At 47.8% G+C, this 15000-nt stretch overlaps 1 protein-coding gene across 1 annotated transcript in view; it reads right to left on the reverse strand.

The window, feature by feature from the left end:
- The window catches only part of mrpl23 (mitochondrial ribosomal protein L23), a 78651-nt gene that overhangs the window by 45461 nt on the left and 18190 nt on the right, over positions 1–15000 (reverse strand). The window contains exon 4 of the mRNA XM_063196208.1: positions 3749–3822. Coding sequence (XP_063052278.1) covers positions 3749–3822 — 74 coding nt within the window. The remainder of the gene's footprint in view (positions 1–3748; positions 3823–15000) is intronic.

Here is a 15000-nt window from a genome sequence, read left to right on the forward strand (position 1 = left end):
TGGGCTGTGAGGCTTTAGTTGTAAGGAGGATGTTGTGGAACAAACGGAGAGGATGGAGGGATGGGACGAGATGAGATTTGACGAGAGGAGAAGAAAAAGGAGAGAAGAGAAGAAAGGAGAGATGAAAAAGACAGAGGAAAGGAGAGGAGAGAAGAGGAGACGAGGATGAAAGAGGAGAGAAGATGAGAGAAGAGAAGAGAAGAGAAGAGAAGAGAAGAGAAGAGAAGAGAAGAGAAGAGAAGAGAAGAGAAGAGAAGAGAAGAGAAGAGAAGAGAAGAGAAGAGAAGAGAAGAGAAGAGACAGTGAGAGGTCTACGTTAGGCAAATGTGTTCTACGCGCGGTGTCAGAGTGTGAGGATTGTGAGGAGTGTGTGGAGGTGGGTGGGGGCCATGCTGTGCCCCTGCCAGGGTCCGTGTGTGACCCCAGACGCAGGTGTGACCTGCCAGAAAAGGGTGTCACTTTTGCAAACCCCTCCACGGGTGTTCCCATAATAGGTCTGCTTCCTACAACACACACACACACACACACACACACACACACACACACACACACACACACACACACACACACACACACACACACACACACACACACACACACACACACACACACACACACACACACACACACACACACAACACACACACACACACACACACACACACACACACACACACACACACACACACACACACACACACACACACACACACACACACACACACACACACGGCAGCAGGGGCGCTTTCCCAGGAGCAAAGGACAGCGTGTGTGTTTTGAAGTGTGTGTGTGTGTGCGCGTGTTTGGGAGTGTGAAGGTTAACAGAAATGCAGGACTGGATAATAATGACAGATCAAGTCTGTTGGCTCAGAGGGCCAAACCTGTGCTCAAGGGTGTGTGTGTGTGTGTGCCCGCAAAGTAGGAGAGGGACCCAGCCGATAGCCTTCTCTCTCTCTGCTCTGGAGAGTGCTGTTGGTGTGGCATGTAGTCCTCATCATCAGGGAATTTCAGCTCTGCTTGCACGTACTCTACAGTATCTAGTGCTGATGAAGTGATGAGTTCTCATGTCTCTTCTCTGACATATGTTCATGAAGAGCATTTGAACACCTCTGATCTCAGCATTTAAAACCTAATGATCTCTGAAAGGCCCGTATGCAGCTATGCCTGTGGATACTACTTGTTCCACCTTCTCTGCAGGGCCAAGAGCAAAACATAATTGTGATGTGGTTCTGATTATCTCTCTCTCTCTCTGTCTCTCTGTCTCTCTGTCTCTCTGTCTCTCTCTCTCTCTCTCTCTCTCTCTCTCTCTGTCTCTCTGTCTCTCTCTCTCTCTCTCTCTCTCTCTCTCTCTCTCTCTCTCTCTCACCTCTATGTGAACTTGTCTTGTTTGGTTTAATAATGTTGACTTCATTTAGAGCAGGAAAAGACTAATGCCATCACCTCCTTGTTCCCACAGGTATGTGTGCACACACGTGTGTGTGTGTGTGTGTGTGTGCCCACGTGTGCGTGCGTATGTGTATGTGTGTGCCGTGCGCAAGTGTTCCTAGGCCTTTCTCCTTAACTCAGGAGACTCACACACACACACACACACACACACACACACACACACGCACACGCACGCGCACACGCACACGCACACGCACGCACGCACACACACAAACACACACACACACACGTGCTGTTCGTTCCGCTTGAGTGACAAAACTAAACCAGAACACTGCACTTTCATTCCATGCCGCCTTTCTGATGTTTGAAGTTTAGCAGGGTTTATTTCTTTAGTCCTATGTGTGTGTGTGTGTGTGTGTGTGTGTGTGTGTGTGTGTGTGTGTGTGTGTGTGTGTGTGTGTGTGTGTGTGTGTGTGTGCGTGCGTGCGTGCGTGCGTGCGTGCGTGCGTGCGTGCGTGCGTGTGCATGTGCGTGTAGGGTTATTTATTTAGCCCAGCTACCTTGCACGTTGTCTACTTGACATTCTGGCTGTGGTGTGTGTGTGTGTGTGTGTGTGTGTGTGTGTGTGTGTGTGTGTGTGTGTGTGTGTGTGTGTGTGTGTGTGTGTGTGTGTGTGTGTGTGTGTGTGTGTGTGTGTGTGTGTGTGTCTGTGTGTGTGTGTGTAAAGGGTATGTTCTGAACTGGGAAACAAGGGTGCAGTGCCCTCATACATTTGCTGATTGAACATGAAGTCACATCATACCATAATTTCTCCACAACATTCTAATCATAGTATATACAATATCAGGGATTTGAATTGGCATTTTACAGCACTACACAAACTACAGCTGCACAGCAATTCATTGGTATTTCATTCTCTCTAAACAAAAAGAGCACATGGCTACTTTTGGCTGGGGACCAGTGAACACTTCAGGAAATATATAGCAAACGTCAATAGTGTCAGCTCATCATTCTACCCATGTTTGAAGTTCGAATCGGGTGAACTGCTCATTTTCCACCTGTGATGATGTTTACTTTATTTCCATTCCATTAGTAGATTTATGAGGAAGCACTTTCAGCTGCCATGTTGCAAGCTAGCACTGGTGGAAAATACAGCCCAACAATAATAGCTTACGTTGCATGTGTTTGATGCATAATTGATGGTTTGCCTTGCACTGTGAGGGTGAGATTCAGCACATTCGGTTCGGTAGCCTCGGTTACTCGCGACTGTGCAATGACAGCAGCATACAATAGCCTACGCACACTTACACTAGCAGGTCTAATGGCACTAGCAAAAATCGTTATCTAATAGCACTAGCGAAATCGTTATCTAATAGCACAAATAGACTAGACGTGACTTGAGCGATTCCAGCGACAGAAGTAATTGACTTTGTATTGAGTCACTGGTGAGCTACAGTTCGCAGTTGAACTTCAGCAAATATTATACAAATGAGCTATGATGCGGTTCGGCAACAGCCTCCACAGCCAATGGGAATGTTGGAGTATATTCTAACGGACATACTCTGTTGCTTCTATTGCTCGTATCGCTCTTGCCACACAGTCCAGCGATTCTATCTTAATCTTGTCGTTGCCAATGTGTTCGCCCAGTAACAGAGCCATGCTGAGGTTGCTGCACCACCTACCAACTCGATTAAAAGTCATTTTGCAACGACAAGTGTTAAGGAGTGCATTCAGAGTAGACAGCAAACCAAAAGGTCTATTCCCCACTGGACCACGGCTAATCTCTGGGTCTCTGGGTCTACAAGGGTCATAGGTCAAAAGCTCAATTTGAGAACCAGCTGGGGAATAGGTGAGCACTGTACTGGGGGATGCTGGGTTTATGTGGCTGGCAATGGAGCTAGCGTACTCAGAAGAAGTGTTTAGAGACTCGCAGTGGGCCTGTGGATGTACTTGGCCTTTTGTGGATGAACTGTGGGAACTGTGGGCGTTTTTATGCTTTTGTCCCTGAGTTTTCCCCCACCATGTGCACTTGGAGGAGAGCCAGGTTGGAGAGGGCTCAGGACAAGGGCTTAGGCCCGTCAATGGAAGACATCTGCTTACGGTGGCAGAGGGTCTGGAAGGTACGTTGGCTGCCCTCATACACCTGCATCCATTCATTAGTATCCTATATGCCTACTTCAGTTGTAAAACTTAGCAGGAAAGAGAAGTGCGGTTGACGTCAACACCAAAACGTTGTAAGTCACTGGCCGATTTTACTGCACTGTTAGTGAAAGTAATGACACACCCTGGTGTGTGTGTGTGTGTGTGTGTGTGTGTGTGTGTGTGTGTGTGTGTGTGTGTGTGTGTGTGTGTGTGTGCTCACCAGTTGTACGTAGGCTACTTTGTAGTCGGGCTGCTTAACTTTCTGGTTGAGGTGGTTCCTCTTCTTATTGGAGCCTGCAGATAACAAGAGCGCACAAGAAGAGTCACATCACATCAACTCCCAACTCCAGCCAGTGACATACAGTATCCGATGGCTGAGGATGACAGGACCACACATCATCCCCAATATGGACATCACGTCACATCACACCTGCCAAACTACTCAAACACACTGACCAGGAGGATAACACATCAACTCACATCACCATCAACAGGGGCGCTGCCAGAAATGCTGGGCCCCATAAAAGATTCGAATTTTGGGCCCCCTTAATAATTTATAATAATAATAATAATAATAATAATAATTGTATTTGTATAGCACTGTATCATACAAGGGATGCAACTCAAAGTGCTTAACAAATGAGAAAAAAGAACATAATTGTTAGAGGTGGATATAAAAGGAGAGGAAGAGAGGAGAGGCAGAGATAGCAGGAAGGCAGAGGAAAAAGAGGTAGAAAGAGATCGTAGAGTCATAGGGTCAACGTAGGTTAGGACCGGGATTCTTAGATGCGTAAAGTCCATAATGGCTGGGTATAGCATAGCATTAAGGGCCCCTCTCAGTGCTTTGGCCCCCTTAAGGGCCCTTATCAGTGCTTGCGCCCTTAGAATCTGTACCACTTTTCCCCCCTAGCTGCCCCCATGACCATCAACCCTAATATGCCACACATCTACCCAACACACTACCCAATACACCACCCACCTACCAAACAAACTCACCAACAATCCAACATATCTACCCAAATACCACATCAGCCATTTACCCAACACGCTACCCAGATACCATGCTGACCAGGTAAGGAGAATTATTCCATGGTGTGTGTGGTGGTTTAATCTATGCACTTTCACACTCCACCTGTCCAAACACACACACACACACGCACATGCGCACACGCACAGACTAATTCCTAGAAGTAAAAGTGTGCAGTTGTGTGATGGGTGTGTGTGTGTGTGCGGGTGTGTGTGTGTGTGTGTGTGTGTGTGTGTGTGTGTGTGTGTGTGTGTGTGAGGGAGAGGCATGGAGCTCTTGTTTTGAAACAGGAGCCCCGTGTGAATGGTGTCGCTCTGAGGTGTGTGTGTGTGTGTGTGTGTGTGTGTGTGTGTGTGTGTGTGTGTGTGTGTGTGTGTGTGTGTGTGTGTGTGTGTTTGTGTGTGACTGAGTTGGGAACAAGATGTACCTGCTGGGGATGAGGGCCTGACGCAGGAGCCCAGTACTCAAAGTGTGCACAAGCGCGACTGTGTGTGTGTGTGTGTGTGTGTGTGTGTGTGTGTGTGTGTGTGTGTGTGTGATGCAGGTTAAGTGTCCCCAGCTGCGTCCATGACGTCACCTCAGGGAACTTTAAGGATCTTTAAGGAGCCTGCCGGCACAGTCACACACACACACACAGGGGTAGGACACCTCTGGGAAATTTAACTCATTGGCTGCCAGCCATTTTCATAAAAGAGTACCTCGGAGTGCCAGCGATTTTTCAGCATTTTGGGTGTTTTTTGGAGGCTCACAGAAAATTGAGTTCTGTGTCTATGTCAACACCATACCTATCAAAACACAGATTAGACGCTCATCTGTCATCAGAAAAAAACAGTGTCTCTCTACCCCTTTCCGTTCTTTCATAATCACCTGTTGAAATTAAGTGGAATTCGCCAAAATGCTGCTTTCTAGCCAAAAAGCTGAGAAAACGCCATTTGAAGTAGAACTATAACTGCAAACGTTTTTGCCCGTAATGGCATCGTCCTAACAACTCCAAACCTATCAGCTGCTATTACACAGTCTTCTGTCATCTGCAGCCTGAACAAAAAGATCATTTGTATGACCTTTTCAACCTAATATACTGAAATATAACGGGGGGACTCGAAAACAAGGGTGTTTTGGTTTAGTTGCTGGCGCGCAGCATGGATCATGACAGCAGTTGCCCCTAACTCCGGTAACTCCCTACCTCTCCCTCTCCCTCTCCCTCTCCCCTCGTTGGAGAACGAATCACAGCTGGTTTATTTCCTCCAGAAATAGTAGCTATTACCGTGTTGTGTCTTGTGGGGAGGGAGGCAGGTAGGCAGGCAGCACCGCTTAGCGTAGCTTACTGCAGCTTCTTTGGCAGAGCGGACAATTTGCAGATTGATGATTACTGTCATCATGGTTCTGCTATAGTGATCTTGTCATATATTGTTCAATGAATTTTCTTTTGATAAAGTACTGATCACACATCCAACATTTCACAAGCCGATTGGAGTGGTGAATGCTAGCTGGTCTGAGGCTAAGTGCAATGCTTTCTAATGTGAGCTGAATGCATCTGACCAGACACAAAGGCTACTCTGTTCCAAGAATCTGCAACCCCCCTGTCTTTTTTGATGATACAGTAAGCTGATCATACTATACAGATCCATAAAAATAACTGTGGATTGAGTAAAAAATAGTTGACTTACCAAGGCTCCTTTATTTAGGCTTAGTTGTAAGTTGTTAGCGATTTCGTGCTAGCTAGCTAGCTAGCGTAGCAAACTTTATACCCAAGTTACCTCAGTTGGGACACATCACCACTAGTCCCGTGCATTCTCCTGTTAGATGATATTTTGTAAGCAACATCCTGATGTTGTGTAGGCTGATCACATTATCCAAAATGAAAGGTTGTCACACAGATCATCTCATGGTGTATTTTGGGCAAGTTAGCTACAATGCCTTCTAGCTAGATAGCAACAGGGGATTGTATTTTGGTCATGAGAGGAAGGTTTTTTTTTTTGTCAGGCTCTGACACTAAAATCAGTAGCCTACCTGTGTTAAAATCAGAGGGCAAGAAAGTAGACTACTGTCACAGGTGCTTTACTTTCAAAAATGATTTTGCTATGCTACTTTTGAGATTATATTATAATAGTAAAAAAGGGGTGTTTTTGTCTTGACATTTCATCTTGCTCTGAGCTAAAGCCCTGCCTTGACTGTTCCTAAGGACACTTCTGCCACCTACAGGAACAGTTAGAAAATTCCTAGAGGCTTGAAATTCATACAGAAGATAGGTCAGACCGTCCTCGAGGCCTGGCTGTAAAAAAACGCAATTGTCGGCGAACGACGTCGAAGGTAGGGGGCGTCACTATTTGAAATGACGTCATTCGACGGCCAAGGCAGCCAATGAGTTAATGAGCCTGTCGGCACACACCAGCCTCGGCAGAGGTACATAGGGACACAAGGATGGGGTGGGAGAAGGAGGCTTGGGGCAAGGAGGGGACGGGGGGATGGGACACAAGCAGTGTGTGTGTGCCTGTGTGCCTGTGTGTGTGCGTGTGTGCGCGCGAGAGAGTATGCATGTGTGTGTGCGTGCGTGCACGTGTGTGTGTGTGTGTGTGTGTGTGTGTGTGTGTGTGTGTGTGTGTGTGTGTGTGTGTATGTATGTGCACGTGTTTGTGTGTGTGTGTGTGTGTGTGTGTGTGTGTGTGTGTGTGTGCACGAGTGTGTGTGAGTGTCAGGTTATGCCTGTGAGGTGTGACAGGGCTGTCATAGGGGGCTACGGTGGTCATAACAACTCTTTTAAACAGATGGAGAATCACAAAGGCTGCAAATGAGAGAGGCAATGCTTTTTAGCATGTGTTTGTGTGTGTGTGTGTGTGTGTGTGTGTGTGTGTGTGTGTGTGTGTGTGTGTGTGTGTGTGTGAAACAGTCCCCCCAGGAAATCGCGATGTTGCGATCGCGTCGTTTTTCGCAACTTCAAAAAATTCCCGCGAATTCTGCGCGAGAGCGCAACTTTAACCAATCACCGCGATTTCCCGCAACTTTGAACACTTTGAACCAATCCATGTTGCGCTGACTTCACTGACGTCGACAAACTTCCTTTCAAAAAGGATAATACAATTAAAAAAAAATAGGCCTACAGTAAAAAAGCAACCTAGCGATCAGTCCCAGCACTTTACTATGCATGTACAAAGTTGTCGGTGAGGGGGAAAAAACGAATAAATAAATAGGAATGTAGGAAACGCCATGTTCTCATTTCGCGTCTGCTCTCATGGTCACAGGAGGGAAAATGTAAGACTAGTCTGGCATAACCAATAGGCCTACATTTTTAAAATGTGCTAGGCCTACATAAATATATAATTAACACTTCATGACAGTCATCTACATTACGCCAAGTATAGGGCTCCTACAACAAGATGTGTTTTTTTTTTCTAAAGCGGTCCACCTGCTGGACCACTTTGGTGTTTGACTTGTGCGCATACAGAAGGCAACATTTTCCCTCCGAATTGAGATGCGCAAATGCCTTGTCCACAACAAAGGAGTAATTTCCATCCTTCATTGTGAATGCTGCGTGCGTGCCTGGCCGATATAGTAATCTAGGCTGGATACGAGCACTTGGTGACCGTGGTGACCGTGTCGTCAAATCACTTTCGTTTAACCTGGCGCGGTCAAACTGACAAGGAACACTGCACATGAATAAAACCAGAGCAGACACGTTGGAAAGCTGTGGGAGTAAGTTGGAAAACTACTTTTATGTCTCTCCCTCTCCTTCTCTCTTCCTTGCGCGATTGACGGTATTGATTGACAGCTGAGACCTCCGTTCTGCAGGCGACGTGGTATTTTATAGATAGCAATCTCGTCGTCTTTTATATTCACAAGAGCACCAAATTTAATATAATTTCTGAGCATTATTCAGCAAGCACCCTTCACAACAGGAAATCTGTGAACTCCATCCTCGTTACATTGAATGATGATCATCAGCCGTTAATTTAAAGCTGGCTGACGGCGCGGGAGAAGAAAAAAAAACTATGCCTTCTTTCGAAAGCGACCCCTCCCTCTGCTTTTATTTATGTTGCTTTTGACAAGCTTGAAAATTAAACGCTGACACAGGCAGGCTATTTGTAGCGAGTCACATTAACCAGGATTTCAGTCACGCACCCTCTTCAACTGGGTGGACATGCCCAATTCCGCCCGCCTACTTATAGTTAATTATGTATCCACTGTTTAAGTCAGGAATGGATATCGACTTGATACGAAGTTTGTATGTTTACAATTTGAAACGGTTATGACATTTAAAACAGAGTCAAACGGCCGTAATAAAGGGTGTCTAAATGGCAGCATGAAACATTCTGGCTAAAAACTCGCCCTGGCCGCTTCCCTGCTTTGCTTAAGGACCAAAATTATAATATAAAAATGGAAATAATATAAAAACACCAGAGGACTGGAATGGGGCAGTGTCCTTTTAGCCTACTTTCAAGCGTGGGGAAACGCATTAAAAATCGCACCTTTCACATCATGCCGCAACAAAATCGCAACAACACAGTAAGAAGCTCCGCAACTTTTATCGCGATTTTCTGGAAATCCTCGTGCACCATCTGGCAATTCCGACCGCGATTTTTTGAGAAAATGCCCGCGATTTCCTGGTGGGACTGACTAAGGTGCACTGAGGATGGAACCGTCCCACCGCCGTTTGCGTCTGCCCCCATTGCATGGGTGAGAAATAAATGCAATTTCACTGTGTGCAGTGAGCACTGTGTGCTGTGCCACAATTTTGGGCTTTCACTTTCATGTGTTAGACTACACGTGCCTGAATGTGAAAGCCTATCCAAATGTGAGGGCCCAAATCTGTATGTGAGTGTGTGTGTGTGTGTGTGTGTGCACATGCATGCATCTTAGGGAAAGCCCTCCCAAGGGTCGTAAAAAGCCCTCTCTCTGCCCCACTTCCTCCGCGTGTGTGTTAGTGTGTGTGCATGTGTGTGTTTAATGTGTGTGTGTGTTTAATGTGTGTGTGTGTGTGTGTGTGTGTGTGTGTGTGTGTGTGTGTGTGTGTGTGTGTGTGTGTGTGTGTGTGTGTGTGTGTGTGTGTGTGTGTGTAGTGGGTGTGTGTAGTGTGTGTGTGTAGTGTGTGTCTTACTGCCTGCGCTGCTCGTGTGATGGTTGGCCAGTGACTTACGAGCAGGACCCCAGCTTTTCACTCGGGCAGAAACGGGACAGCCCTCTCCCCAACCACCCACACACCCACCCACACACACACACACACACACACACACACACACACACACACACACACACACACAGACACACTCCTCCACCATCACCCTCTCCTCCCTAGCCCACCTCTCCACACACACACACACACACACACACACACCACTCCTCCCCCCCAGTGGCGAGGTGGTCGTATGATGGTGGTACTCTGCTCTCCCCATGTCCTCTCCTCCCTTCCTCTCCTCTCCAATCAAAAACACACACACACACATACCCTTGTTAAGTGAGAGGCCCTGCATTAAAGGGGTATGCCACTATTTTGGGGCTTACTACAGTTAAAATCGTTGGCTGGGGTTCATAAAGGTGGTAAAGTGTCTTATTTTTCATGTTAAGCGTTGTCTTGCTTTAAGACAAGTTAAAAGAGGGTATATGTCGCTAACCTAGTGAAAGACAATGGATCCGTGTAGCATTGTAGCATGCTACACGGATCCATTGACTTTCACTAGCTTAGCGACATATTCCCTCTTTTAACTTGTCTTAAAGCAAGACAACGCTTAACATGAAAAATAAGACACTTTACCACCTTTATAAACCCTGGCCAACGATTTTAACTGTATTAAGCCCCAAAATAGTGGCATACCCCTTTAACACACACACACACACACACACACACACACACACACACACACACACACACACACACACACACCACTCTGTCCCTCACCTGCAGTATGGCTGCAGTGTGTGTGTGTGTGTGTGTGTGTGTGTGTGTGTGTGTGTGTGTGTGTGTGTGTGTGTGTGTGTGTGTGTGTGTGTGTGTGTGTGTGTGTGTGTGTGTGTGTGCGTGGTGGAGCAGGCGGGTGATAGGACCCCGCGGTGCGGCTGGCTAGCTCATGCCCCGCCCCTCCACTTCCATGCTCCACAGCCCGAGGGGTCGCCATAGTAACGCCTTCCAAAACACCCGCCGTGACCCAGCCGTGGCAGGAACAGGGGCCCCCTGAGCACTGTGAGGGTGTGTGTGTGTGTGTGTGTGTGTGTGTGCTCGGGGGTTCCAAGGCCCAGTGGAGCCCCTTTTTCTCCTGCCCAGTCATCCTCCTGCCAACCGCGCGCACGCACGCACGCACGCACAAACGCACACACACACACACACGCACACACACACACACACACACGCACACGCACACGCACACGCACACGCACACACACACACACACACACACACACACACAGACCCGACGCCAGCCAACTGGAACCTCTGACGCAAGCAGGGATGCCTGGCCCCCTACTCTACCCTCCAACGCTCGGAGCATTGCCCCCCCAAACTCCCCAACACACACACACACACCCCCACTCCACACTCTGACGCACCACACCGTGCCTCGCAGTCAGAGCATGCACACATGCACGCACGTACACTCCCCACACACTTTTTCTTTCATCTGTGGCCTGCCGTTTACCACCCTGTTATTTGCCCTTTCCTCTCCGCCTCTACCCCCTCCCCCCCTCCCCCCACTCCTCATCTTGCCTTGCTTATGAGCATGTTCTCTCCTCTCCGCCTCTAACACCCCACCAACTCCTCCCTTTTCTCATGTTCTTTTCTCCTCCACAAAATGCCTTGTAAACAGGGGAACCCTACATGCCTGTTAAAGCACACCCCTCCTTTGCACCTCAACCGCCTCCCTGAAGACCCCTGGAGACCCCCCCCCCATCCTGTCCACTTCTCAATACCCCCTTACTCCCATCCCCACCCAGTCTTTCCATTCCATTCCTTGGTACCCCCTTACTCCCCCCTCCCCGCCCCCTTGTCCGTAGTGCTGGGGCTACTATAGCTCAAGGCTTCTATAGTGGACACTCTTGCTCCTGAAACTTCCATCCAGCCCCCCCCCGGCACGCACGCCCACACGCACACGCACGCACGCACATGCACACGCACGCACACGCACACGCACGCACACACACCTCCCTTACAGCACCCACACCTACACCGCCCCATAGGTCCTATACAGCTGCTGATATAAGAGCCAGACTTCTCCCATTCCAGGACCACAAAGAAGGAAAGAAAGCAAAAAAAGGGAAAAAAGAAAACATCTCGCAAGTTGTGTAACTCAGATTGAGCCCAGATTGTGGCAAAAGTTCAAAATAAAAAAGGAAAAGAAAAAAAGAAAAGTGAAAAGTGAAAAGTGAAAAGTGTGTGTGTGTGTGTGTGTGTGTGTGTGTGTGTGTGTGTGTGTGTGTGTGTGTGTGTGTGTGTGTGTGTGTGTGTGTGTGTGTGTGTGTGTGTGTGTGTGTGAAGGAGAGGGAGAGCAAGAAAGAGTGTGTGTGTGTGAGAGAGAGGGGGGGTGGGGGGCACAAGCGAACAAGCAAAAGAATAAGAAAGAAAAAGGTGAGTGAGCGTGAGCGTGCGAGGAGGGAAATAAGGACTAGGGCATTCTGGGCCACTGGCTAGTTGGAGCTGCAGCAGCAGATTGGAGATAAGAGACAACAGTAAAGAGCACTGCACAGCAGAACATAGTACAGTACAGCACAGCAGAACATAGTGCAGTACAGCACAGCAGAACATAGTGCAGTACAGCACAGCAGAACATAGTGCAGTACAGCACAGCAGAACATAGTACAATACAGCACAGCAGAGCACAGCAGAACATAGTGCAGTACAGCACAGCAGAACATAGTACAATACAGCACAGCAGAACATAGTGCAGTACAGCACAGCAGAACATAGTGCAGTACAGCACAGCAGAACATAGTACAGTACAGCACAACAGAACATAGTACAATATAGCACAGCAGAACATCGCGCAGTACAGCACAGCAGAACATAGTACAATACAGCACAGCAGAACATAGTGCAGTACAGCACAGCAGAACATAGTACAGTACAGCACAACAGAACATAGTACAATATAGCACAGCAGAACATCGTGCAGTACAGCACAGCAGAACATAGACATAGTGCAGTACAGCAGAACATAGACACAGTGCAGTACAGCAGAACATAGTGCAGTACAGCACAGCAGAACATAGTACAATACAGCACAGCAGAACATAGTACAATACAGCACAGCACAGCTGTGTGGAACACACACACACGACACCACACAACAGCACAATACATCCTGCAATACAGCACAGCACAGCAGGGCTGCTCGATTATGAGAAAAGTCAATAAAGATTATTTCAGTCAATATTGATATCACTATTTTTTTAGGCGATTTTTCTTTAAAAGACAAATGTGCCAAACAATTCACATTCTTCCCTCCATTGAGCAGTGTGAGTGGAGGGCCATAGTGAAAAACACAGTGGTGTTCTGCATGAGCGTTGGGTAGCAAGTTTGCCCTGTGCTCGCCATGGCTGAAGTGGAGGGGAATGTATTGCGCTTAGCATAACCTACCTTTTGGCAGAAAAGACAAATGGCAAAAATACTGTTTCAAATCGATATTGTGAAATTGGATATTGTTTGACAGCAATATTGATATTACGATGTAAATTCGATATATTGCACAGCCCTACAGCACAGTGTAGTGCAATACAGCACAGCACAGCACAGTGTAGTGCAGCAGAGCAGCATGGAGCAATGCAGCAGAGAAGTGCAGTAAGGTGCAATACAGTGTACAACAGAGCAGGACAGTGTAATATGGCAGAGGAGTGTAGTGCAACACCGGCGTAGAATATAGCACAGTGCAATACAGTGTGTGTGTGTGTGTGTGTGTGTGTGTGTGTGTGTGTGAGGGCAGTCATGGGTAAGCGATAGACTTGTAGCATAAAGGTTGCCAGTTCAACTCCCGACCCACCTGGTTGCTAGGGGAAGCAATTAACCAGAGCTCTCCCCCATACTCCTCCATGACTGAGGCACCATTGGGGGATGGCCCCTTGCACTAGTGAGGCATACATGCAATTTCGTTGTGTGCAGTTTACAGTTGCAGTTGGCGTTTCACAGTTGGGCTTTCACTGTCTTTCACTTACAGCACACAGAGACGATTCTAGGTCCAGGTGGGACCCCAAGCGAAAATGCAAAAGAATGAACATTTGCACCAAAATCACCACTACTGTAGTATATATGGGCTGTTATTCACTATCTGGGGGCCCCAAGCGGCTGCCTGCCTTGCCTGGTGACAAGATGCGCTTCTAACAGCACAGAGTACCAAAGTGTGTGGGCGGCTCTCAGCCTTGGCAGAAGCTTGTTAGGAACGACTGAAGGGATGGCCTCTTTGGAACTCACGTTAGTGCTCTCTCTCTCTCTCTGTCTCTCTCTCTCTGTATCTCTCTCTCTGTCTGTCTCTCTCTCTCTCTGTCTCTCTCTCTCTCTCTCTCTAGACTTCACACCTCATCAAGCACGGGGGAAAGTGTGTCAGAGCACTTCTGAACAGGGTCATGCATGAAAGATTGACTAAAGGGGTGAGGAGAGAGGAGAGGAGGATGCAGAGAGAGGAGAGGGGGATGCGGAGAAAGGAGAAGGGGTACTAGAGAAACGGGTAATAGAAAGAACAGAGCAAAATGGGGATAAAAGAGAGGAGAGGAAAGGGGGATGCATAGAAAAGAGAGGATGCCCTCAGTTCAGCCCTCAGTGACACCTCCATTGATAGGGAAGCACAGAGGGAGCGGAAAGCAGGAGAGAGAACAGGAGAGGGAGAAGGAGAGACAAGGACAGCAGATGAGAGAGAGAGAGAGAGTGGGGGTTGTCATGTCAACACTCTTGGAGAGCAGTGATTGTTCTGAAGAGAAGTCATCTTACGGTAAGGACACATAGGAGGCGAAGAGAGGCGAAATCCAACCGTGATCAGGTCGTTGCGGCGAGGCGTTGCCTCTCTCTCTCTACACTCTCTGGGGATACGGAGAGCCCCCAACACGACTCTTGAGATGGAGATATGCAGCACTGCCTCAAACACGGCTCTGGAGCACTGCAAGAGGTGACCGAGAGATGTACAGAGCAGTGTTGCCAGATAAGGCTGATGATTTCCAGGCCAAAAAAATGCTCAAAACCCGCCTGGAAGCAATAAATCCCGCCCAATTCTATTGATGTCTATGGGAAAGATTGGGCGAGTTTTCCCTGCAAAATGCAATTTTTACCCGCAGACGGCCATCCCAAGCAGCCCAATTGGGCGGGAAACAGCCCAATCTGGCAACACTGATACAGAGCACAGCACAGTTCTCCATCACATTACGATGCTGCTGGAAATACACAAATTTCACCACAAAGTTGTTTCAATGAGGCTGTCCGTATGCTGTACTGTGCTAATGACGTGTGCTGCCATTACATTACAATATCATGGCTCAAAAAG

This window comes from Engraulis encrasicolus, chromosome 4 (assembly GCF_034702125.1).
Source record: "Engraulis encrasicolus isolate BLACKSEA-1 chromosome 4, IST_EnEncr_1.0, whole genome shotgun sequence".
NCBI lineage: Eukaryota > Metazoa > Chordata > Actinopteri > Clupeiformes > Engraulidae > Engraulis > Engraulis encrasicolus.